The 26,507-nt window shown below is 41.0% G+C and overlaps 1 protein-coding gene across 2 annotated transcripts in view; it reads left to right on the forward strand.

The window, feature by feature from the left end:
- Positions 1 to 61: 61 nt before the first annotated feature.
- SWT1 (SWT1 RNA endoribonuclease homolog) overlaps positions 62 to 26,507 on the forward strand; it is a 31,034-nt gene continuing 4,588 nt past the window's right edge. The window contains exons 1-16 of one of the 2 annotated variants that reach the window (XM_075422723.1): positions 62 to 243; positions 930 to 1,004; positions 4,160 to 4,218; positions 4,748 to 5,501; positions 6,840 to 6,905; positions 7,034 to 7,090; positions 7,723 to 7,852; positions 7,980 to 8,081; positions 9,629 to 9,817; positions 10,391 to 10,484; positions 10,590 to 10,726; positions 11,530 to 11,684; positions 12,964 to 13,102; positions 14,215 to 14,360; positions 15,715 to 15,923; positions 17,543 to 17,671. In XM_075422723.1, the coding sequence (XP_075278838.1) occupies positions 939 to 1,004; positions 4,160 to 4,218; positions 4,748 to 5,501; positions 6,840 to 6,905; positions 7,034 to 7,090; positions 7,723 to 7,852; positions 7,980 to 8,081; positions 9,629 to 9,817; positions 10,391 to 10,484; positions 10,590 to 10,726; positions 11,530 to 11,684; positions 12,964 to 13,102; positions 14,215 to 14,360; positions 15,715 to 15,923; positions 17,543 to 17,671 (2,432 nt within the window). In that variant the 5' untranslated portion in view covers positions 62 to 243; positions 930 to 938. The remainder of the gene's footprint in view (positions 244 to 929; positions 1,005 to 4,159; positions 4,219 to 4,747; positions 5,502 to 6,839; positions 6,906 to 7,033; positions 7,091 to 7,722; positions 7,853 to 7,979; positions 8,082 to 9,628; positions 9,818 to 10,390; positions 10,485 to 10,589; positions 10,727 to 11,529; positions 11,685 to 12,963; positions 13,103 to 14,214; positions 14,361 to 15,714; positions 15,924 to 17,542; positions 17,672 to 26,507) is intronic. The other variant, XM_075422724.1, reaches the window with a different exon arrangement.

The following is a 26,507-nucleotide window of genomic DNA, read 5'->3' on the forward strand; positions in this document are numbered from 1 at the left end:
CGGGGCGGGGAGGTGGGCCCGCACCGCCTACATTTCCCAGGGTGCCTCGGGGCGAGGAGGGGCCGCTTCGCCGCCCAGACTCCATCTCCCGGGGGGCCGGGGCCAGCCCAGCGCGCCCCGTGGCAGGGAGGAGCTGGGACACAGCAGCTGGGCGGCCTGTGCCTGTGACAGGGAAGCCCCCGGTCCGGGAGCGGGCTCTCTGCCGGCACCGCGTTCCGGAGGCAGCCTCAGCGGGAGTGTGAGGTGAGGGGGGGGGGAAGCTCTGAGGGACACCGGGGACTCGCCCTGCGCTGCCCTGCTCCTGAGGCGCGGGGCCGGGAGGCTGCGCCCCGTTCGCTCAGCCCGCCCGTGGGGACCGGGCCGGGTGTTTGCTCGGCGCTCCCCGCTCCAGGGCCGAGCCGCCTCTGGGGCTGGGCTGGGCTCTGGGGCTGGGCGGCTGAGGCGGGCGGCCGGGCTGTGCTCTGGGGATTCGCCGGGACAGCTGTCTCTCCAACCTCCGCTCGTTCGCGGCGGGCTGGCAGGACCAGTGCCTGGCGCTGTTGCGAGATGTCACGATAGTATCCGCACCCCGGGGTAGCAGGGGACCTTAAGGCGGGAGTTATTGTAGCTGGAAATGCTTTGAAACTTGAAGGCTGCGTGACTGGATGTTGAAGGGTGTGGGTCCGTGCGGGCCTGGCGTGTTTGCGGGTAGGAAACGCGTCTCTGGGGCGGGCGGGGAGGCAGCAGCCGTCGGGTTTTTTCTGTGGAGTTCTCTTAGTAGTGAGATGTGAATAACTGACCCTGTGGAAATCCGCTGTGGTTCTGTAATGAGGAAGCAAAAGAAGACCATGAGAGTGTTTTGTTTCTCTGTGCAGTTAAAATTTCTTTTTTACACCAGCTGGAAGTAAAATCTTGGATTAAATAATCATGGCAACACTGTTTTTTCTTAGGATTTGAGGATGTCTAAAAAGAAACTGAAGAAAGTGACTGGAAAGGAAGATTGTTTGGATGGCCGGGATGACAAAGTAGGAGCAGCTGTATTATTACTATTATCATTATTTTAACTCAAACCCCCACATTCAAGAGAAGAGCGTGAATTATTTAGCAGTCTTGTGATAGGAGGATGAATGAAATTTAAAGGTGGAGCTGTAAAGAACAGCAGGAGGCTTGAAACGGTCAGATGCTGCAAGTTCGAGCCAGAGAAGTAGCTTATGGTTTTCTCCAGAGGCTATGAGCAGTGTGGCTGTCAGAAAACATGAGACTTTTCTGTTTTAGTGTGTCTTCCTGGTTGAGGAAGTTGAGCTTAAAACTGTTACCAAAACCACTACTGTTTTCCTCAGTTGTTCTTTATCTTGGATCATATATCTTAATTTTCTGATAATTCACAAATTGTACTTCACAGTATTTGAGCAAACAACTGTCAAATATTTCCTCTTAACCACTGAGACATAAATCAATGATAAAAATTCTTGGAATACTCTGGTACACATTTGTATCTAGTGAATAAGCTTGCACTGAATCACTTGCAAAATGTAGGTGCTGCAGGGCTGATGGTCTTTCTGGTCATGCTTGTATGTAGCTTCCCATTCTTTTTTTATTGTTTGGATTCTCTTCTGGGAAGTTACTTCCTGCCAGTAGTGTAATACATCTCCAGTAAATCAGTAGTCTAATAAATCCACATTTAAGTTTGCTAGATTTTTTTTTCCCTTGGATTTTGTAAGGTGTATATGAAATAAGAGAGCTTTTAACTGTCCTTATTGTAAATGTCTGAAAAAATGTTTGGAAGTGTTGATAAATGAGTGCGATGTTATGGCATTATAAACTGAGCTATAGATGTAGGAAGCCTTTTGCTCATGTAGCAAATGTTGTTCACAGCCAAGTATTTGTAACTATGTTTTTTCTATTCAGTTTGCTTTTTAGCATTAACTTATCCTGAGGTGTGGTTTTGTATGTGTTTTTGGTTTTTTTCACTTCTGTAGTACAAAGGGTAAGAACTGGGCTTCAAACCTTGAACTAGTGCTGCATTGCCATTGCTAATGCCTGCACCAATTTGAAGAACAGAGTTTTAACTGTTGCATGACTTCAGCCAGTTTGAGACAGCCTAAAGTATTGCTGTATGCAGACATTGACCAGTGCAAGTAGTAGTGACAACCCAAACTATTAGTAGCAAAAAGATCAGGAAACCTGAACAGCAGCGAGTGTTTCTTCAGAGTGATCACAGGATGGGTAAGGGGTATCTTCAGTTCATGTAGGTGAGAGTAAGCCATTTAAGTAGAATGATATTTAGGCATGGTCATGTAGGGGTTTGGGGCATTTTTGTGTGGTGTAAGCATGACCACAGATTACAGAAAACTTTGTGCCGGTTGGCTTTTAGCGGTTTGGCATATAGTTCCCTAACTGTGAGTGAAAGGACACTATCACGGTGTAAATTATAACAGGTTTACACAGAGCTGTCTGGAGGAGTCGGCAGAGCTACCTCTTGGTAACATGGCCTGGGTGACACCAGGTGGTGTGACAGCTGTGGGATTGTAAACAGAGCACCTAAACCTGTCTGCTCTGTGAGGACATTTACCCCAAACTGATAATGCCAAGAGGAAAGTAACAGTAAGAAAGTTTTCTGAAGATGACCAAATTAAGTGAGAATCGGGGAATTATCAAGAGACTTTTGAGAAAAGGAGCTAGGTTGAAAAGAAATACTAAAAACGTGATGAAAACCCATGTAGTTCAGGGGTAATAGACCTTGAAGGGAGCAAGCGTCTTCCGCAGCACGAGCGCGTGTGCTGAAGTGTCCTGTGGGTGTGCGAGGTTAAAACTCTCTGGTACCAAGTCACCTGATATCATTTTGTCATTGTCTATCATTATAGTTTTTCTGCTGTATCACTGGTATTGATCTTGAGTGTGTGGTTCACTGATGCTGGTTAACTGAGTTGTTAGTAAACCAGTAAAACACTTTGAGTCCTGTTTGATGGTAATCATGTGAGTTGAACAGGTCTTCCTGTGGCAAGTTGCATCGATACAGTTCTCAGTGGCAGCAGCCTTTAACAGCCTCCTAAGTTATGATTTCGTTGGTTTTGCTGCTGCTAGAAATCCAGAACCAACCACAGTTAGAAGTTCTCAACATTTCCTGAATTCATTAGGACTCCACTGGTTTCTGCAACCCTTTTACTTTTTATTGAAGTGCTTTCTAATGTGGAAGTAAAATAGGTAAGGCCTCATAGGCCTGTGTAGGCCTCTGTAGTTAGGAAAATCTCTGCAGCAGTGACCTAATGGCCTCACTGAGTCAGCAAGACCCGATTATTGGAGGAGTGAATGATTTGTAAAAGGATGTGCTGTCTAGAGCTTCCTTATCTGAAGTAATCCATGTGTTACCATTCTCTCTTGCAAATTCTCCGCCCTGCCACAGTTTTGGGAAAACTGAGTCATGTAACCCAAAGGTGTGTAAAAATTAACTGCCTTGCTGGGCAGAGTTCCTGTCAGAGTGGAGTGTGTCGTTTTGCTGCTCTCTGCTCTCTCCCATAGCTGCAATAATAACGGCTTTCTGTTCTGACCTGATCAAAGTCACCTTCCAGTTATTCCGCACATGAATGCGACGCAGCTTGTGATATAGATATGCCAAGCAGTGATGTAGCTGCTTTCTAAAAGAGGGATGTTCAAGTTCTTTGTTTGGGGACTGTCTTTGCTCCTAACCAGGGCTACGTAACTGTAGTTTCACACTGTTCCACCTAAGTAGTAAATCCGATGGAAATTAAGAACTCTTCTGCACAAAACTTACGTAGAAATACCCTCTCTTTCGCCTTGCCTAGGGGATAGTTGGAAGCAGTCTTCAGGTAATTTTATTTTCCTTAACAATTTTTGTAAATATACAAAAATATGTAGTTTACAGACTGATTTACTTGTAGAGATTATGAAACATACGAATCCTGAATGTGTTTAGTGAGTTGAGCTTCCTCTGTTTATAACCCAGGACTGTGTGCCACTTTCAGTTTTTCCCCGTAGTGTTCTTAAGCATAACAAAATCTAAATACCAAATTGTAGCAGGGTATGTGGCTGCCTTTTTCAAGGGTTACTTATTCACAATCACATTGAATCTAATATGAAATAATAGCTTGTTCCATCTTATGAAGACTTTTTTAAACTTCAGTTGCATCTATAAACCCTTGGATTTTTTTCCTTCTTTCAGAACTCTGAAGACACAAGATCTTATAACCATACAATGAAAGGAGAGGCAGAATTTCAGAGGTAAATTCTTGCTCTGCCATTAAATGGAGCTACTACAGAAAAAAAGTCTGTGGTTGTTTTAAATACTGAATTTAAGAATTTTGTTTGACTTGTTCCCCAATTAAAATACAGTGTTTTAACTGGTGAAGTGTTGACATTGCATTAGCGAGCGGATTCTGTCTAAGCCGGGGAGTTTGAGATAGTTGAGAAGACAGGATTCAGAAAAAAATTTTTAACTCTCTGATAAGATGAATCTAGACTGTAGTAGGGCATCTGTCAAACCAATACATAGTGAGTGCAGAGAAAGCTTTTCCTCAATTTTGTAAGCTAAAATAGCTGTACAACTAGTAAAAATGTAAATACTAGAAACACTGTATCAAACTATTTTAAAGGACGGGTGTTGCTGCAAGTTCATATTTAAGAACATACCAAACTGGTTACTCATGAATACTTAGCTGTAACTGCCGAAATCAAGTGCAAGTTTGGTTTTTTTTTTCTATTACATTAACTGAGCTAGATTACATTACTTTTTTTTGTAATGTTTCTGTAGATTCAAAATAGAGAAAAATGGGCAAGAGAAGAAGCGAGACCAAAGTTCTAGTATTTGTCATGACACTGATGGAAGATCCCAAGGAAAATCTCCAAATAGAAGCGAAACTACAGATAATTCTTTAATCCAAACTGAAAAGCAAAAGAGAATAGTCATAGAATTTAAAGCCAAAGAAATTAAACATGGAAAAAGTACATGCACTCCGGATGTAGCAACTACTAGCAGGGTAAGTCATAGCAAAAGTCCTTTTGATGGAACAGAAGGGAAAAGACTCTGGCATAGCTTTGCAGTTCAGAGGGACAAGGCACGGAAGAAGAAGGCAGAGAAAGCTGAACTCTGCAAACTAAAGTTAAAAGCAGAACAAACTATGTTGGAAAAATTTAAGCCATCTACTTACGATTTACATGTACCACATAAAAAGGCAGATGGATCAAAAAAATGGAATGAAGATGTCAGAATTCCAAAAAAGCCATCTGACACCTCTGCAGGGACTGCGGATGATGATAGGCCTTTTGCTAAGAAGCCAAATACGTTATCTAGGGCTTGGGAAGAAGACTATGAAGAGGAATATAACGAGTTTTCTAAGAAAAAACGGCATGTGAGTAGACATACACCATCACGCCATTCAGCTGAAACAGCACAACAGTGGGACTTTGGTAAACGGAAAAAACGGGACACCGATTCTGATAGAGCTCCTGGTAATTCGGGGACTAAAGAAAGGGACTTGGAAGCCACACCATTATGTTTTAAGCAGGTAATAAGAACCGAATGCTTTGTGTTATGCAGGTAGATGTTTCAGGCTAGTTTCTGAATGGCAGGCAGTTTTTATATAGTCAGACTGTCGTCTTACAGGATTTCGTAGCTAGCTAGATGGATTTTTCTGATCCCAGTGTAAACCATGTTAAAATGTTTCTCTGCTAAGTGGTTAAACAAGCTAGAAGAACAAATGTCTTGCGTATTAGGACTGTGTCTGCACATACACTTTCATAGGTTTACTTTGATTCTGGGGGCATGTAATACTTCAATTTAGGTGTAAGTCAATGGAAATTTTTTGCGCTGATGTGATCGTATTAAGTTTGAAAGAATAAACTGAACCAGTGGAAACTTGCCTGCCAAACAGGTGCTCATTGCAGGCACAGGGATGCCAGGAGAACTGCTTGTAGATCTAGGACTAAATTTATACGTTTCCTGCATAGCTTCACACTTGGCTGTAATTGGTTTGTTACGAAGTGCTACCTTGTGTTTGGCTCACCTTTGTCTTGCGTGTGGTTACTTTTTTGTTGTTCTCGTTTAACATGCCTAGCATTAGTTTTTGGAGATTTGAACTCATGTTATGGTAGCGCGATCATTTTGTGCATATGCAAAGACAGTAATTACATAGAGAATCACGGAATCACTGAGGTTGGAAGGCACCTCTGCAGATCATCTAGTCCGACCCCCTTGCTCAAGCAGAGTCAGCTAGAGCAGGCTGCCCAGGACTGTGTCTGGTCAGATTTTGAGTATCTGTAATGATGCAGACTCCACAGCCTTTCTGGGCGCCCTGTTCAAGCACCTTTGCAATAAAAAAAGTGGGGATTTCATGTTCAGATAGAATTTGCTGTGTTTCAGTTTGTGCCCATTGCCTCTTGTCACTGGGCACCACTGAGAGCCTGGTTCCACCTTCTTTACACCCTCCCGTCAGCTATTTATAAACATTGATAATATTCCCCTTTTTCTTCTCCAGGCCAAACAGTCCCAGCTCTTTCAGCCTCTTGTATGATACTCTCCAGTCCTTTAATCAGTTTAGTGACCCTTTGCTCAACTCACTCCGCTAAATTCTTGTCTGTCTTCCACTGGGAAGCCTAGAGCAAGAATAACATAGTCACAAGGCCACAAGAGATTGGAAAAATAGGCTTACTGTATAAACTACTATATTTTTTTTAAAAAGCCATTCTTCTAAGCCCTTTTGAAATGATACTGTAGATGCTTCGTCGTGGATATCAAAAATATATTTTATGTTACCTTTTCATTTCACTTGGGAATATTCAGTGTTCTCTAAAAAGCATTCCAGAAGACAGATGTGTGTTCTACTTCCATTCCTGCTTGTTTGTAGAACTTTGAGGTCCCATTCACGTCTGACTCCTGCCAAGAAGGTGAGGACACAAAGTCTGTCCAAAAGGTTAGTGGTGTACTTTTTTCACACTGAAGAGCTGTATGCTGAAACCCTTGAGGTGAGGATCACTTGTTCCTCGGTCTTGCTTGATACTTTGTGTTGTTGGTATGCTTTCTTTTCAATTCTTCCTACAGAGCTTTGAAGTCTTTCCACCCCTTCAAGACAGTCAGAACCCAGAAACAGACCAAGAGGTTAGTAAAGCTTTAATTTAACACTTCTGAGTTGTATTAAAAACTCATGGCGCTGAGGTTGTGTAGCTGGACAATTCCATGACCTTTCCTAGTATTTTGCATTGTTGGCTTACAGTCTACACTTCAGAAAGTGGAGTGTTTTTTCAAACCCTAAACAAACTTGCTAAAGTACTACTAATCAGGAACTTTCTGAGATAGAAGGATTGCCTTTCTATTATTCTCTGCGATGTCGGAGGCCTTTGTAGTTGCTTACACACTCCAGCTATCTCATTTTCCATCCTCTAACTTTCAAGTTGGAAAAGAGTGACATTTTTTTTAAGAAACACCTGTCAGGAAAGCTGCAGTCTATTTAGCAAAAAATGGAACAAAGTATTAGGGTACCACGTGGAAAGGTCATAAACAAATCTTCCTTCCAGACTGTATTTTGGACGTCTTTTGTGAACTTCTCATAGTGGAGGATGTGCAGAAGTTTCTCATGGCTTTACACTTGCTCTACCACCTTAAAATTTTTCATGGGTCATTTTTCGTCAGTTTCAACACAAACTCATTAATGCAGAAGTATCATTTTTGGGAACAATTTGTAAGTAATTATTTGCCATTGATTTCATATATGTGAATTTTTTTCATTGTAGATGCAGATAGTTGAAGATTTGCATGTTGCTCGTGTTCAGAAGAGAATGGCACTGTCTGTAGTACAGACTTGTGGAGAACTTACAAGTATGGAGATAGATCTTCCAGAGCAGGATTTAAATATTTCTGCAGGTATGTCGTGATTTGATGTTCTTCGTTGTCTACTCGCAACCAGTTATTACAGTTGGTTAATGGTCTGAGTAGAGAATACACAACTGATTTTTTTCACAACTGTTTGTTTTTGTTTTTTCCCCCCCAGAGGCTTTTACTTCTGGTCTGAACATATTAGTGGTGATTGACACAAATATAATGATTAGTCACCTTGAGTTTGTCAGATCCCTGAAGTCTGAAGATATACCAGGTATGAGAATGCATGGTGATCAATAAGACATTTTAAGAAAAGACAAATGTTGTGACAACTTCAGGCTACGTGAAGCAGAACAAATCTGGGCTGCTTAACAAGGCAGCAGGTTCCATGTAGAGGCAGAAGGCTCGCCCTGAAGAGGCTGGTTCTGTGAACCCAAACAGGCTGCCCCTTGAGGAAAGGTCGCCTATGACAGTAGAACCCTCTATGTTCATACCTGTGTACCTACAGAGAATCATGGTCGATGTTCCCAGGAGTGTGCGTAAATTCGTAGCGGTAAACAACTCTTGCCTATTGTAAGAACATACTTTTGAACATTTAGTCCATTGCTAGAGGTGGTGATGTTTTCTACTCTTTTTAGCATTTTTTTTTTCCTAGAAATCTCAAAACATTTAAAACCTGATAAGCAGTCAGTGCTTTCTTTCTGTCTTGGTAAAGGCCACAGAATTCACGAGATGTGTGAGCAATTTCTCAGGAATTTAGATTGCAGACCTTGGCTTTACAATGTCGTGAAGCTTTTTAGGGATTTAACGTTAGCAGGATTAGGATTGTGGGTGTGTTGGTTGACGTATTTCGAATCTGTCAGAATACTTAGGGTGCTTGGATGCCTTCAGCTTATGAATACACTTAACGCTGGCCACCTGGAAGATAACTTTAATAAGGGCCAGAGTAATTTTCACGTGTGAGTCAGATTCTATTTCTTTTTCCCATATTAGGAATGGGGTGGCTTTGTGTACGCTGGGATGCCTTGTTTAGAATATTGCAGCTCGCAGTTTCTGGTCCTGCCAGACCCATTATGTTCAGAAGGCTCCTCATTCCTGACCTACTTACTACAATGCAGAGGGATAGTAATGTATTTTTTCAAAATTGTATTCCTATAATGTGAATGGCAAAGAAAACAGTTGAAGTATTTATCACAGGTGGACCAACAGAACAGTTGTTAAATTTCTGCTTTACTGTGTATTTCATATATATAATAGCTTTAGAGTTCAGACCGTACTTACATAGCAATAAAAGCATGGTCCAATATCCATGCTTCCTGTTCCTGGCTTAGGAATGCTGGTGCGCAATTAGCACAAACCATTGCTCCATTTGTTGATGACTGTGTTGGCACAGTGACAGTTGTGGTCATTCAGGTATTTTCAACCTGTTATTTCAGCTGCTGTCACCTTGCTTTAATGTCTTACAGGGAATGTGTGGCAAGATAATTGCTGCAAATATATTTTATAATATTGCTACACGCTTGTCAAAGTATTCTGTTGATTAAAATAGTAATATTTTTGTTTGCCTAATTTTTACAAGTAACCAATGTAGTGCCAGTTCAAGGTTAGATTAGAAAGAGGGAACTTGGCCTTTTTCAGTTGTTCGTGTTTTAATGCTAGATATTCTTGAGCATGGAATATGAAAACTACTGGCAAAAATAGAAGTGTGAACTTACATAAATATGATGTTTGAATTGAAAGTTATTTGTATATAGTTTGTGTGGTTCTTCAAAATGTCTTTATTTTTTGGTTGTGGGATTATTTTTTTTTTTTTCCTTCCAGGTGTTGGCAGACTTGCGTTAATAATTCCCTGGGTCGTTCTACAAGAGTTGGACAACTTGAAGAAGGGGAAAATGTTGCAGCATGTTCGGGACAAAGCTGTCCCTGCAGTCCAGTTCATCTACATGTGTCTCAAAAACCAAGATTCAAAATTGTGGGGGCAGTCCATGCAGCTTGCTTCTCAAAAAATATGTAATATACGTGCAATCAATTTGTTTTGGGTACTTAATCCTTGCAGTTCACCTAGTGTGAAACTTAGCACTACATTTTGAGTTTAATACGGTCTTCACGCTGCAGTTTGCTAATTAAAATTAGCTAATAGCATACAGCAGTCTTTGGAGCATATCCAAGGCTATAATGAGCAAATACCTCATTCAGATTAGTGCTTTGTTCACTATTGTGTTATCAATTGTTTCTCACTTTTAGCTACATCTGTTGGTAACAGCGGGATTACTTAGTGAAAATTCATCTAGTTTCACCTGTGAGCTAAGGATATGTTGTGTGCTTTTGCTTTTGACTCAGTCATCACAAAATCTAACTTGCTCAAATTTACGTGTTGCTCATTTGGCGTTTTCTGGCAAAACCATAGTGTTTTGGAGTGGAGTAGTACCTAAGAATTCAAAGCTCAGATTTTTGTTTGTTACAGTTCTCTGCCCTTGTTTGGGGAGCACTGGGGATTTAAAACCAGTACTGTGACTACACTGAAGTATTTCCTATGTTGAGTTACTTCTGAACATGTCAGCACTGTCTTCACTAAATTTGCAGATGGCCTGAGTGACGAGAACAACGATGATCGTGTTTTACAATGTTGTCTGCAGTATCAGAACCTCTTTCCTCAAGCCGTTGTCATACTCTGCACGTGAGTTCCTGTGTGGTTTTAGGTCTCAGGAGTTTTTCAGTTACTTTTATTACTTACTGTGTAGTAATGCCAGTTTTATGTCAACAATTAATTCTGTTCTCCTAGGGATGATAAAAATTTATGTAATAAAGCCATTGTGAGTGAGGTCAAGGCATTCTGCAAAGCTGATTTGGTTACTGCTCTACAGAACCTGAACGTAAACAGGCACCAGAACTGTGGTGAGCTGCAACAGTCTAAATGTGGTAAGTTTGTTTAAAGTGCACGTATATGGATGCTGGTTTTTGAGACGTGTAATCAGTGTAGGAGAGGGAGAAGAGTTTCTACTGCAACTTCAGTTTTCGTATGCTTTGAATCCTTTTTGGATTGCTTTTTGTTTGGGGCACTTTTTTTATTTTCAAAGCTAAGTGGTTTTCTGTAAGTTTGAGACCTTTATTAAAGCATCTGTCTGGAGTTCGAGGAGATTCAAAAATGACATATTTTTGTTCTATAGAAAAACCACAGCATTAGTTTCCTGTGCTCATAGTCATTTAGAAGGCGTTCTGAACTTTTTAGGACCGAAAAGAGGTTTTCCCAGTTAAGCCAGTTTGGGTCCCATTCTTAGTAGCTGTAAAATTCAGTATGCGAAGATCACTCCTTCCATTTTTTGCTAATTTACAGCAGGACTTGATCCTTGGGTTGTCTGTTCATTTTTCCAAAGGTACAAATACAGCTTACAGTATTAAGACTCGCTGATAAATCTGCTGGCTGTATATAATCAAAGTTACTTAAGGAAAAAAGAAATGTGCACTAAGATCGCAAATGATTAATGCTCTGGGGAAATTAATCTTCTTGATTAGTAGCTCGTAATTAAAAATACCCGCAATACAAGTGGGTATAACTAGAAATACTTGAAACCTAATTACCCAATTAGATGTAGCCCATCTGCTTTATAATGTAAATATGAAGTGTAGTCTGTTTGTGGGGAGAAGTTATTTGTGTACTATCAAGATAAATTAGATGTAGAAACAGTTGCAGTAAGTACCTTTTACTATCATTGGTTTGACAGATACAGAATTCGAGAGAACGGAAAGAGGTGATGCTAGTCTTACTGCGCCATTCCCAAACATACTTCCAGACCTTGAAAAGAACTTAGGAGAAGCTTTGTCTTGTATTTTGGAGACCGAAATGAAAATTGCATTCGGAAACCTATGGATGGAGGTGGTTTGTTATGTCTTCATGCTTGGTATTTCAAGAATTAGAGGTTTAAATGTCCTTGGTATTTTAATGATATTAGTACCTGTGCTAAGCCAGACAACTAAGTCATCTAGTTCACTAACTGAACAGTTCAGTAACTGAACAGTTCAGTGTTCAGTGTTACTGTTTCATTTGATAACAAGATTATTCTCTTTGACCAGTAACAACTGTGCAGTGTTTTAACAGTCTTTTAAGAATACGGTACCAGAGATGCTGGCTGTTCAGTGTAAGTTTTCAAACTCTTTGTATTGCATTGACTTTCTATTTTGGCTTTTCTAGTATGGTTAAATCACTGCATTGTAAATACACCCTTCAAGAAATTATTCAATCACATTTTAGATAATATTAAGGCACTGTTGTTGCAGGCACTTCTTCCCAATCAGAACAGATGTTTTTGAGTACCATGTGGATAAAATTTTTTTCAGCTAAATGATTAAAATGCAGATACAGAATTACAAGGGTGTTAATGAGAATGTCAAACACTGTCTTTCGAAAGACAGTGTTTGACAATGGCAAATAAATGCTCAGGTACAAGGCATTTTGAAATTATCCATGCTTTGGTTTAGATTCCATTTTCTAGCTGGTAAGGGTTAGTTACAAGTTTAAATTTGTTGCAGATAAGCCTTTGTGGCTTTCAAAAAAAAAAAAAATGACTTGAAAGGGATAACTTGTTCCACAAGATAGAGCTTTGATTAGCTGTTACGCTTTTAGGCACTTCTGAGTAATTTAGTTGATTTCTGTTAACATCTTTCCTAACTCTGGTTTCACTTGGTAGTAGTAAATTTCAATTGTACTGCAATATGTGTATATTACTTCATGTATATGTAGTCACAGCTAGGAAAACTCTGTTTATCTTTTACTTTTTTAACAATACTAGAAAATCAAAGGAATACTTACTGTTGTTCTGGTTTTTGTACACGAGTAATGCATTAAATCACTTTAAGAGATAATGAAAGAGTATATGGAACATTTGAGGAAAGGGGAATCAAAAATCATGAAGATGTTGAAAAATTGTTATTGTACATGGAAGGCTTCTGCATGGGCATCTTTGTGTTACCAAAATGAAATATTTTTTAATAGGTAAACTTGTTAGATCTGAGTATAGCCTTATTTCTGAGGAATCGCTGGAATTCTACTTCAGCAAGCACAAATCATAACATTATTGAAGAATAAAGCAGTTGTGAAGTGCATAGGAATATGTCTCTATGGAGGTCAGCCTTTGAATTTAGAACATACTGTCTTTCAGATACTGTATCTGAAGCCGCCGTGGACGTTGGCAAACTTGCTGAAGTGTTATAAAAAACACTGGATGGCTGTTTTTGGTTATGTTGTGCCAAGGATTTTACTTTCAAGCATTGAATGTCTCTATACACACCTTTGTACAGGTAAGAAGCTCTGAGAACGTTAATTGTAAACCTGTCAAAAACCTCGCTGTTCTGGTTTTAGTGGTCACAGAAGTCGATACTTTGAAGAGGCACGTGGTCTGCATGTTTAAATAGCAACGTGTTCCATCCTCTCCTGCTTTTTTTTCAATTTAAGATTATCCAAACGGAGCTATACCTTGGACAGTCTTATCTACTTTTGTATTGATCCACAGCCTGGGTGGGTGGCAAAATCCCAACACTGTTTTTGTAGCCTTAAAGCCAGAATTAAACTGAAATTGATGAGCTATGAATTGAATTTAAAAAAAAAAAAAAAAGAAAGAAAAAAGAAAGCTTGTGGCAAGTTCAAGTCTGTCCAGGCTCTGCTCCCTGGTGGTCTAAATATCACCTGCAAAAATCACAAATATTATTTATGAAGTGTTTCTTTGTTGTTTTTTTTCCTCGATATTTGGCTATTCTGCTGGCTTTTTTCTACTTTTTATATAAAAGACAGTAAAAGCAAATGTATGGACACTATCAGGCATGTAAGAATTTATTTCACTCATCTCTCTGTACCTGCAAAAATCAGGGGACAAACATTGTAATGAGTATATATATTAATGGTCACCAAAGTCTCTGAACTATTTCTAAAAAGCAAGTACTCTTTCTCCCTCATTGGCCACCATGTTATGTGTGGCCAAATGATACGCGTTTGCCAGATAAATTATGGAGGAGTAAAGACTTAATTTGGCAGATGGGGGCAGGGAGGTTTGTTTTCAAAAAAGCCAACAAAAAATCCCTTGAATTAATTTAAAGGTGTCTTTAAGATTTTGCTTTTAACAGGTAGACCTCTTTTGGGATATTACTGTTCTGCAGAATTATTTTAGATGTGCCAGTTGATCCTCTTTCCAGATCCTGGGATAGATTTGGAAGACTTAAGTAGTGCTAAATCTTAACCTCACAAACGTTTCTCTTGAGACTGTTTTATCTAATGCTCCTGAACCATTTTCAAGGCTTTTTACATGCTTCAGTTAATCCAGATATTTGAGTATCAAATTTACCTCCTAAGACTGGTAACTCCTAACATCTAATACTTTTTTTTTTCCCTGTTTCCCGTATTAATGTCAAAATATCAGGTAAACCAGCTGACTCCTCAACAGTGCGTGTCTTGCTCCAGGAATCCAAAAAATTACTCCATGCTTTCAGTTCAAGGTCAGACTATAATGGTGTCCTTCCCCAGGCTTATGCTGAAGTGACTAAGCTATACCAAAAGTTTACGGAGGTAAGGGGGGCTTGAGTATTTATTCACCTAACATCATCTTGAAGCTACTATGTGGTCGTATTACAAACCTGGCTTTAGATTTCTAAGTTATTCCCGTAATTTCAACAAATTATTGCAGGAAATGTTGTTACTAGAATGTTTTCAAAATTAATAGACTTGAAATTTAAGTTTTATTTTCATGTAGCAAATATCTGCCTTTATGTATAGACTTAGCAGATTTTTATTTTTTTTTTTTCTCTTTAGCCTGATATGAATGTGTTAGTGTTGGGAGGGTGACTGAAAAACATTACTTAACTGCTTTCAGGAAAAATGTCTTTATTTTCTCTTGCATTTGTAGGTGATGGAAAAGGGCCTTAAAGATTAATGTTGTTTGTACTTTTGAAGTTGTTCCAATATTACTGTTCCTAGGCTTGTTATTTCAGCTTTCGTTGTCTTGGTTGCTCTGGTGTTACACATGAAGAAATGACTCTCTTGTATCATGTGCTTTGTGATAGTTAGTGGGGGGTGTCTTGACACCTTGCGTGTTCTGAGAATTATATCTTTACTTCCAGCTCATATCTGAGTTGCTGTGGAGAAAATTTCAGTGCCTTTATTTGTGGTTGCTGTTAGTTCCATATATAATGACATAAAAAATGGAATAATGAGCATGGATGGCTTGAAATATTTCTATATATGGGAAGGAATACAAGTCAGAATATCTGTATAAAGTTCTTTTTGGTTTTGGAGAAAGCTGAAGGGGAAAGGAAGATGAAGGTAGTCAGGGAGAGGAAGGATGAGCCAGGCAGTCTTGGCTGTCTGCCATGCTGTGGCTTCTGTGTGCATTGCCGTCAGCCACGCAGCCCTGCGAACAGTGCTGCCGTAAGAAGCAGGCTTTCTGTCTGAAAACTTGTTTCCTCCTCTCCTTGTCCAGGCGTTTGGCTTCACAACAAACTGCCCTTATGCAGACTAGGTGGTGCCAAACCAGTTCCAGTTTAACCTGGGCAAGTTTTCTGAACCAGATGAATCCTTTGTGCTGTTGCAGAGGAAAATGTGCCATCAGTCGTGAGACAGGGTGTAAGAGTAAGAAGCAGTTCTTGTTTATGCCACCGTACCATGCTCGGGAAGCTTTGGCATGGGGTTTCCCTTTGCTTCCATTTCCTAGCTGTAGAAATACCAATGCATACACCTAAAAGAAAGACTCAGTGAAAGACTGAGAGACGCTTTTGATTCAGAAACTGTAATAAAGATGATTATGACTAGAAGAGCTCTGTCTTGCTTTTTCCAACTTTGCCTTTAAAAAAAAAAAAAGTGTTCAAGTTTTCGTAAGTGAGGAACCAAATACACTCACTATTTGTTTGCTAAACTGTTTTATAAGGTGAGGTCAGACAGTGAGCAGGATTTATCAGAAGACATCATGGTTCTTTCAGAAAATGCTGTATGTGAAAAAATGGAAGCGATGACACCAAATCTTCAAAACAGTGATGAAAAAAAGTTACATCCAAACTTTCACATAGCTCAAGAAAACAGGCACCAGGAAATCTGGTCAGTCCTTGAAGGTGTATGGAATACAATAAACTTGTACAGGTACCGTATGCTAAAGAAATTCAGAACTTCTACATAACCTTACATAATATTCAAACACACACATGTTAGTAATTGCTTTTTCTCCCCCTATTTTAGAGAAGAAGCTATTCGTAATTAATTAAAATTGTCAAAAAAACACACAACTTGTCACACAAAGAAGTTAGGAACATACAAATTGCTGTGTGGATGCAGTCGGTGATCTGTCCGCTGCTTTTTCTGTGCAGCGGCTGAAAGAAGTTGCCTTAGAGAATGGAGCCACAGATGTGAGACATCCATGGAAATGTCATCTTTATCACAAAAAAGAGGCATTCAAGCTCTAAATTTTCTTGTGTTATTTTCTTTCCAAATCCTGTGGCAATATACTAGCTCATGCAAAAGTTTTTACTATTTTTTTTAAACTTTAATCAGTTTGAAATATAGTAAATTTTCTTGTTAAGCAAAATTCTTTACTCTGTAAAATCCAAATGGAGAATCTAATGCTGGATTTCCTTTCTCGTATAAACTTGAAATTGCAAGAAATTAAACCCCCTTCCATCTAGTTGTTTTACCATTGTTTTTATTTGGGTTATGTTTAAAGAATTTGCTTGAAAATCACTGAGATGCCGTACATTTGGATGCTATCACAAAATCTGAATAGATACTGTGTTTTCTGTTTGTAGTCTTAATCTGAAATCTTTTCAGAGGAGAGGCTCTGAGTTACGTTGAGCACAAAGGAACTCCATTCTTGGTGGTCTGTTGAAGACTCACCTGATAAACAGTGACCGTAACTCTGCCAATGCCATTTTTACACTGGCATTTGGATGTACTGTGGCGCTGCACCAGCATACTCCTGTTGGCTTACACCAGTGCAAATTAATCTGAATTGAAGCTGGTTTGGAGTTGGCTTGGTGTGATGTTCAGGTCAGCTGAGGACCCGTGCCAGAGAACAGGCTCTTGCTGAGCAGTTCTCTTACTGGGATAGTCAGCGTGAATTTGAGGGTTTCATGTAGGCACTGAAAAACTCACTCAAGTGTATCACTTCAGAAGGAAAATGCAACTGACTGTTGGCTCTTGGCACCTGTTAAGGACCATGCTGTGAAGAGAGGATAAACTCTTAGAATCAAAGCTACTTGCCTCGTGCTTGTGGGGATAATTCTTTATGAGTGTGCTGCAGCTGATTGTCCCACTGCAACCATTGCAGGGGGGAAGGCGTCAAGCCCGTTCCAGTAAATCTGGAGAGTGCAGCTGCTTGGAAAATTGTTGGAAAGCACTTCACTTTGGTTCTTTAACTTAACAATTCTCTTCTGAGAGGGGCTTACTCGGGTGTACTCAGGTTGTGCATGAAGAGCATTCTCAAGTGAAGTTTAATGATAAATTTAAGCGAAAGGTAAAATAGTGTCATAGAATGCAGTCAAAAAGGAGAATTTTAAACAGAAAAGTACAGTTGGGGGGGCATGGTCTTTCTATTTATTCTAAGACTATTTTAGGTAACATAGTTTTAGTATAGATTTATGTTTGACCTTGGTGGTTTTTTAGTAGTCAAAATACAATGCATGCAATAGATACTGGGTTTCTCTGAATTTTGAGGGTTTTAATTAACTGCTTTTCAATGTCTCTTCTTTCCTTCTTTTTAATATTAGTATTGAAATTTTCCAAAAGTTGGACCCCAGCGCAGTAACTATGAGTGCAAAGTCTTCGTTTGAAGAAGCTTTTTTAGGTCTGCAGAAACTGTTGGCAGCTGTGAATGATATCCGCGAAGGAATTAGTAGGTAAGCATTCAAGATAGTCATAAAAGCTGGTGGTGGTAAGTCACCTAAGATCATAAAAGCCACTGAAATCTTGATGCCAAACTACAGTTTATTACGTGTGCTTAGTTACATGATTTTCAGTAAAAATCTTGATATCAAGGCTATCGAGAACCATTTTGTGGTAGCAAAAGAATAAGAAGCTGTTGCAGACATTCAGGTCTCTGGTAGTGAATTTTCTCTTTTATGACTTGGGACTTGTTTTCCGGTATGCATTGACGAGCCACTCGCCTCTGCTCAGAGTGCAGCCGAAGCCGTGACATGGTTGACTGTACATTAGCTCTGATGGCGAGAGCTTTGAATAATTCAGAACGTTTTTCAAACGTGAGGCCCACTGGAACTGGCCAATTTCCAATGTAGTGACGGACATGAAGTTTTGGGACTTCACTGTTACCAATTCTGGAGTACTCTTCATGAGTCAAAACCAGTGTTGCAGCAGTAACAATGACAGTCAGTCAGCTGGGCTCTCGGTTTAGGAAGGATAGTGTTTCCTCTGTCTTCCTTCTTTTTTTGAAGAGTGCAGAATAATAAAAACGAAGCTTCGGAAAGAATAAGGTATCTCCTGTGTAGTCTTCTCTTAGTCTCTTTTTTTATAGCAATGAAGTTTATTCACCAGCAGGAGCAGCTACAGAAGAATGCTTTACCTTGTCACTCTTACAGTTGTGGAGCTCCTCAGTTTCCCCCTGACTTTAGAGAGTGTTTGCAGGAGCTGGTTTGTAACCATGGTTCAAGGTCCAGTAGCTGCCGTGAGCATCCTCCGGTGTTACGGGCTGTGAATCTGAGTGGCTGGAGCGACTTGACTCGGGAACCCACCACCACTTGGCACACTTTTTGTGCATCGTGATGAGGCAAATAGGTTAGAGAAAAGGATGCATGCAGACGGTTGGGCTTGCCCTGTGCAGTAACAATCTGCCCCTCAAGTAGGTGTTGAGATATATTACATTTGTTGTGTAGACTGTTACAGCATTGTTAGAGATTATCTAATAAGCATGTCATTTTTTTCAAAAAGTGGTTTTTCTGTCATTCTACCATAGTAGTGAGCTTTTAACCTTGCATTATCAGTACTTAGCAATGTTTGTTACAATCTTTTCTGAAGGATCACAGCCCCTGTGCTGTAGTTATCACAGCAGTTCTGCCAAGTGTGGTTGTGTGGTTATCCCTGCTGTAGAGTGTGAGGTCTGCCCTGTCGAGGGAGCAGGCACCTGGAGCTCTGTCACTTGGGGCTTGAGCTAGTTTTCATCTGTGACTGCTAGAGTATTTCTTTTTTCAATAAAAATTATGATTGTATCATGCAAACATTTACTTCACTTGTCACCGCTCCCAAAGAAGTTTTTAGGGCTTTTTTTTCCTTGTGGTCAATAGAATATTTCTTTAATTAAAAGTGTTCCAGGACAATATATATTCTGTAAGTGCCAAACAAGCTGCAAGGTACGCTCACGTGAAGTAGTGCATTCACATGAGCATAAAAGACCATCCCTGCATCGGTAGTGTTATACCCTAAGTTATAGGTCTGATATTATTCTGTACAGCACGCTGATAGTGGGACAAATGCATTCAAAGAGTTGTTGTCTTTCTGTCAAAGATGAATGGTCTAAACATTACAAAAGTAGAAACAGAAATGTGGGTAGAAAGGGGAGCTAGAGCAGCTTGGTGGTAGTTGATGCATCTTCATTGCTGATTGTCTGGTTTAGTATTCCCAGCTGAGATTTTAGTAGTGGCAGTGACAGTTTTTTCTCTAAAGAAATTGTTTTAATAAAGCAGGTTACTGCTAAACTTGGATCTTTTCATTCCAGTCCTAAAGTTCTTGCAAAAAATCCAGTGGTGTCAGTTTATATATATGGTGGATGAGATTTGAAGGGAATATGGTGCTTCAAGATGGTTATTTCTGTGTTAGAGGTGTTTCATTAACGCTTTGTGTGGCTACAACAAAATACATTTTTTATTTATTTTAGTGAAAGCTACTTACATCCCTTATTTCCCCTTGTGGGAAAGCTCTGTAAAAATACAGAGGTCTAACAATATGAGAGAAATCTAGTTTACAAAAGATGTACTTTCTTGGCTGGAGCCATTAGAATATCTGGAGCAAAGATAAACAGGATGCTGTCACTTTCTTTGAAGTGGAGAGGCTGTTTTCTGTTCCACGTGATGACCGTCACACTCAATAACATGTATGAACGGGCTTTAAAAATTCCTTTCATACTTTTAAAATCTTCTGTTCTATGACTGAACCGAAACACGTTATTTACACAGCCGGGACGATTCCCGGAATGGAGTGAAGTTCTTGCTGGGTTGCCCCTGGCGATGCCAGCTCGGCGTTGGTTCTGCAGCTTTGCAGCAGAGGGCATCGTGGCGCAAGAAATGGGAGAGACTCTGGCACGCTCTGCTCCTTTTATTTTGCGCGTAGGTACTGCAGCTGGCCTCAGACTTCCGAGTGGGTTTCCCAGCGAGTCAGAAGACAGATTTGTGAATCATTGTAGGCTTATATATACTGCAGAGTATTAAAATAAAAAGTCTGAAATTTTCAAAAGCGAGACGGAGGCTCATTTTGTCTTGGTCACTCTGCCTTTCTAAAACTGAACTTCTGAGTATATTTATTTGTCTTGATTTTTAGAAAAATTCCTTTCAGTGACCTACAGTTAATCTATTGGTATGATTGCAGAAAAGGAGGCAGAAAAGTATAAAAAGTAATGAAAAAAATCTAGCTTGAATATTTGGAGGTAATGCAGCTTTTAGTGGTAGAAGTGGTTTCTATGTTACCTTCTGTTCCTTGCTGTCCAGAGCAAAGAGGAGAGACACTGTCGTGTGAAAATTTGGAAAGTATATGAAAAAGTGATATTGAAAGTTTAACTGCATTAAAACTTCAGGTTTTCAGATTGTTAATTAGAAAAGCACAATTCCACTTCTTGAGATAAATGCGTGTAATGAAACCCTTCCTCATAAAGAAAACACTGTGCTAGTGGCACTGTTAGTGGCACTGCTGCCGCTATTCAGACTTGGTGACCACAACATGTTTATGACAAATATAGGTATTAAAAAAGGAGGAAAAAAAAGAACTGTTTGATGGAAGAGATGCTTTTTGCGTCTTAACTCTATTTTTGTAACTTTTGTCATACCGTACAGACTTTTAGTTTTATCTTTGTTTCTTCCTCTGACAACATTGGTATTTCCGCTGCAAAACACTGCATGCCATAAGTGTTTTACAGTACTTCAGCTCTAAGATGGAGACAATAACTGGTGTGGTTAGTAACTGTGGATAACCTCCCTCCTCCTTTTGGCAGCAGGCGTGTGTTTAAACAAGTATGTGTTGGTTGTCTCATCAAACACAGTTGGTCCTCGCAGCAAGTGTTACATCGTGTGTTCTTGAGATTTACTTACTTAAAAAGCGAGCATGGAATACCCGCTTCCCACTTTTGACAGCAGAGGTTATTATATATGTCGATATACACTACATTGACTAACAATGAACAAAGATTATTAAACTTCTGAAATTTATACTTTAAGTAAAATTGTAAAAGCATGATTTTTTTTTAAAGAATTTTGGACTGAATAATATTTCCGACTATTTTCAGTGCTGATTTATATTTGTATTTATGTTGTGTATTTGGGTTGGGTATTATTTGGAACCAGTTCATTAGAGGACCTAATATAAAGTCTCTTAAATTTTTAAAATAAATTAAAATAATTATCTCTAAAAATCTTTAAAATAATTTCTTGGCTTTCAAGAAGCTCTTTGGGGCAATGGAAGTATTTCTGCAACTCGGGGTTTTCAAGTTTGTGTCAAATCTTTCATCACTTGCAGAAATTCTTCCACTGATTCAGCTGGAAGATGTTTAGGCCCTTCATCTTCGGAGAGAAGAAAGGTTGAAGTACTTACCACAGCTCATTAACTCTTACAGATCTTGTTCTAAGAAGTGCAGAATGCCTTGCAAGGTGTCACTGCGGGGGGGTGCATGCACTGCAGAGATATTTGACTCTCTGCTTCAGTGGCATCGGAACTCCCCTCCACTTTGTGCATGCAGGATGTGTTTCTCTCGTAACCCGCTGGAATTACTGCCTGCGCCAGTACCCGCAGAAGACTGGAAGTACTCGTAGGTTTTCCCGATCCATTTTCCGAAACACATCTTGTGTCTCGTTACTGTTAAACCTCCCCGTTAATGTACCGGTTGGAATTGGGATGCAGGTAGCTTTCGCACCCTTTCAAAGGCTTCAGCAGCAGCGTTTAAATGTAGCCGGTGCTTTCCCTTGGCGACCTTTTGATTCAAGGATTCGTATGCACCCCTGGGGAGTTTTACATGGGAACCCTGCTGTCTGCATGTTTCCTGCCCAAGTTACTTTCAGATAAGAAATGCTTGTAAACAGAGGAGGAAAAGAAATTTTGGTCTTTGATGGACTGATACAGTTGTTTCTAGTTGGAGTTTTTTCATCTGTCTGCCAGGAAATAATTGTTTTGTTCGCATGCCAGCTTTAAAATCACTCACAATTTACAGCACATACTCTTGGATACAGTAATCATAAAGAGTGTCAGCTGTAAAAATATTTATCTGTTACTTACTGCAGCAAGTAATCTGAATTCTGCTTTCTCTAATATTTTATCTAAATGAAATTTCTCTCAAACTCCCAATGACTTTGTTAGTTTGGAAGGCACCGATTCAGACAAGGACTCCATAAACGTTTGTGAATTAAATGTATAATTTCTTAAGATCATCTCAGTAATGTAGCAAAGCATTACTGTGTCAGACCTGATCACGGAATTGAGTGTTGTGGGATTAAGTAATTTAAAACCCGTTCTACAGTGTTACTAATCAGAATTTTACAGATGTAGACAAAGTGTTTTGTCTTTGTTTATTCAGCTAGTCAGTGGAGGAATTGAGATTCACTAGAAAATTGTCTTCCTTCCCTTAGACCACCATGGCATTTAGCAATTTCTAGCATAAAGTCTCTAGATTAAGGGCTCTACTTTTAATCTTCCTCTGCATGCCATCTCCTCCTGGAAATAAAGTGGTGATTAACTCCCAATTCAAAGAGTATCAGACTTTCCTACCACTAGTTGATTAATTTTTATTTTTTATTTTATTTAGGTGAAACCTGAAATGTTCTTGGCCCACTGAGGGAGAACAGTTAAATTACTTTAAATGTAAATTTCCAGCCTCAGGGTGCTGAGCTTTGTGCGGTAGGCAGAATTTACTACGAATGAGAAATGGGTGTTGGAAATAACCCCATTTAAACATACAACATGAGCAATGACTCCCACTTCCTGTAGTTTAATGATCATCTCTGATACAGTTGCAAATGTGCAGTGCCTGACAAAGGTTTTCTCTTAGTTGTAGTGTCTCCTTTCCTACGTGGATTCTTTGCCACCACCTACTACGGTTGAACTTACCTACAGCCTTCTCTGCTGCCAGGGTCCAGATTTGTCCTTCACCTTCTGCCTATTTTAATGAGAGTTTCAAGACCTCTGCCTGTCCCGTGCAGCTGAAACTGGCCAGCGCTTAGCAAGGCGCAGGGCAGAGGTGATGCTGTGGCAGCTGCGTGAGCCTTGCTGCCTTTAAGCCAGTCCAAAAAGCAGAGAAGTTTGAGTAAATGAGTTAGTTCTGTAAAAGCCATGCTGCTTTCTGACCTTGTAAGGATGGACAACAGGCGTCAAGACAAAGCGGCCTCACGATCTGACATCTGAGGTCCTCCCACAATAGCAGGAGGCATGAGCTTGACTTTGTTTTGGGAAAAATCCCCGTAATTTCCCAAAAGGTTGAACAGAGCTCTGACATGTATTGATCGCGGTAACACCAGTTTGTGTCCCATATTGCGGTGCAGTGTAGTGAGGAGTTGCTAATAAGCCACATATAGAATTTTTGTTCTTCCAGTTCTCGTCTGTTTTGCTTCCCTGATCTTCTGACAATGCGGTGAATTGGGGCTGTTAATGGGTTGACTTTTATACAAGTAAGCCATACACCTTTTTGCTTAGCAGCACAGATTTATTGAATTGCTTAATGCTTTATGACAGTTTTATCAGTCGTGTGCCACAGCCGATTGCACAGAACTGTTAAAGAGGAGTGGCTTGGTGCAATGAGTGCGGAGGTGCAGAGGCTTGGCCAGACCAGGCAGGGATTGCGGCATAGTCTGCTGTGACTGCTGTCCGTGTACTTGACTGGTCCTTGCCTGGGGTTGGAGTGTTAGGGAGCAGCCACCGGCTGGCCTGCTTTCACTGCCAGATGGTTTGGTGCTTTGGGTTTGTTCCCTTCTGTGTGAGAAGTTAATTTTCTGATCCTTTCCAAAGAGGCGTTGCTTGTTTCCCCGGTCTTCTTTATGCATAAGTGAGGAACCACACCGTGAGCTATTTCCTATCCGTTTCCGTTCTTAGCGTGCCTTACGCTCTGCGCCTGCGTTTGGCGTCAGGTGAGTGACAGGACAGTAGGTAAAGAAATGCTCTGAGTGCTGTGGGAAGCCCTGTTGCTTACGAGAGAGAAATCGCGAAGTCTGACGCGCTCCTTTCTCCCTCCGGCCCCGAGAACAGTGTCTCACCTCCATTTTGTACCTGTACCCATGGTCACTTCTTGCGTCTTTCTGCGACACGCTTTTCTCTTCTCCCAGACTAAATATTTTCAGAAAACTGCACAGAATCGTACCATAGTTTTTTAGCTTGATCAACAGATTGTATTTTAGTGGAAATTCTGCTTTCCTGTGAGCCAGCATCCTTGCCAGCACCTGCTCAGAGCATGACATTTGGATTAATTAAAAGTTGAAGTACGTACCATGGGGACGTTTGTAGTTTGGTTTTGCGTGGCTGTGCTGGTAGGAAAGGCAAAGCGGTTCAGCAGCTTTCCACCCGCCGCTTTGGAAAAGCGTTTGATCTCACATGGAGAGAGGAGAAAAAAGAATGGTTAAATACTGCAGTGGTCGCAACACTGAGATGCAGATTGCTTGTTGGAGGGCTTGCGGAAGAGCCCGTTTGCTTTGTGTGTTATTAATTTAGAGGGTGTTCTCTAGACACAGTTCTGTAGCTGAGGCAGACTTTGTTCACTGAGAAACTTTGATGGAAATCAGGTCAACTTGATGTAATGAAGTGATAGATGCAGAGTCGATGTGCCTGCAGACATGTCCAGATTTCCCAGTGTACATCATCTCTGGAAATTTCTATTTTCTGTAACACAGAACGGTGGCTACAGGAGATGAAATGAGCAGGTAATGATTGAAACCAGCAGACAGCAGCGGTGGCATGAAATCATTGCCCTGCAGCCAGGAATGTGCTGCAGTTTTCTACAGAAAAATGTATTCCGAGACTGGAGCTTGTATTCCAGTTCCTGTTTGGTTGAAAACAGCAAGAAGCATGTTTTATGAATGCTGACCTGTGAAGAATTTGTGGGGGAAGTTTCTGTGCAGGCTTTTCTCTCACCAGCTTCGTTTCAGCGCTCCGTGTGTGGCAGTGGTTCTTCCTTGAGAACAACAGATGTCTTTTATTTGAAGGTACTGTAAAGCTTTCAGCCAAATATCGGCCTTCTCGTTTCGTGTTACAAACCCGGAAGCAATTGCTGTCACAATCCAAGCAAGCGCCACAAGAGAAATTACAGGATTTAATGTGGAGTTACTTATATGCTTATTTACACATTTTACTTCGGTTTTTTTTCCAAAGATTGGAAGCACAGCCAGTTTGTACATCCACCTGAGGTCTGGTGACTTACAACGAGCGAAGCCAATACTGTTAGCTGCTTGCTGGCACGCTTTGGTCACCAGTGCGGAAAGAAGTAGGTTTTCCAATTGGGTGTCCTGACGAGAAATGAATGTGCAGAGTGGTGAGGGTTGCCTTGCAGAGTGGCTGCTGCGTAGTCTGGGAAGCATCAAGGGAGTAATCTCGAAGTCTGCAGCATCCCCACTGGTGTCGAGGTTCAGATTCTCTCTAGTAATTGCTGGAGAGTGCTCCCTTCGGTGAGAGAAGATCAAATACGGTGAGCGTGATGCTTCCATGGCGTCACCGGTGTGAAGGGAAATGAATGTGGCTGGTGCGTGGGCTGCTTTCCTGCTCACAGCACAGCTAAAGGTCTGTGCAGAACCAGGGCTCTGAACATGGCCTTGGAATTGGTCTAATATTGCTTTGAAAAGGACTTACGAACGGGATTTCTTTGAACGTAGCCTTGCTGCAGCGGCAGAGCGAAGCTCGAAGTGTCTAGCCACCCCTCTGCCCGGGGGAGGCAGGGGTCAGGTGAGCAGAAACAGCCGTGCAGGGACACTGTGCGGGCCAAGGGAGCGGCAGCGCCGTTGAATCCTGCCTTCCCCTCGGCTCTCGGTCCCTTCCTCCCCCTGCTCGCAGCTTGTGCATGTGTTTTTCTTCCCCAGACTCCAGAAGCCTATCGTTAATACGGGCCTTTCTCTTTGCCTGGCTGGGTTTCCCATGGGCAGCGCAGCTGTGGCAGCAGCCTTGCGTGTCCTGCACCCTGCCACACGGCCACACGCGTCCTCGGCACCGCAGGGAGAGCGCAGCGGCGAGCGTGGCTTGCCCCACCGTACCCTGTGGCCTTCAGGTGAAGCTGTTTGTGATATCATACTTATCATGTTCTGTATGGTTCGGCATTCGGCTTTGTGAAAACAAATGCGCACGCTTTCCTCCTCCTTGTGTGAAATAGAAGGCAGAATGGTACAAAACCCATCAGCAACAGCGATCTCGCTTTCCCAGGCCGGGGAACGCGCTGCTACTTGCACTGCAGGAGGCTGACGGGGCTGCTGGCTGGAGCCGGCTGGTGGGAATCGCCGCGGCGAGGCTGCCCGCGCTGCCAAGCTTCCCAGCGCTCCCTGGGACGGCTGGCACAGC

The sequence above is a fragment of the Opisthocomus hoazin genome, chromosome 6, assembly GCF_030867145.1.
Source record: "Opisthocomus hoazin isolate bOpiHoa1 chromosome 6, bOpiHoa1.hap1, whole genome shotgun sequence".
Lineage (NCBI taxonomy): Eukaryota > Metazoa > Chordata > Aves > Opisthocomiformes > Opisthocomidae > Opisthocomus > Opisthocomus hoazin.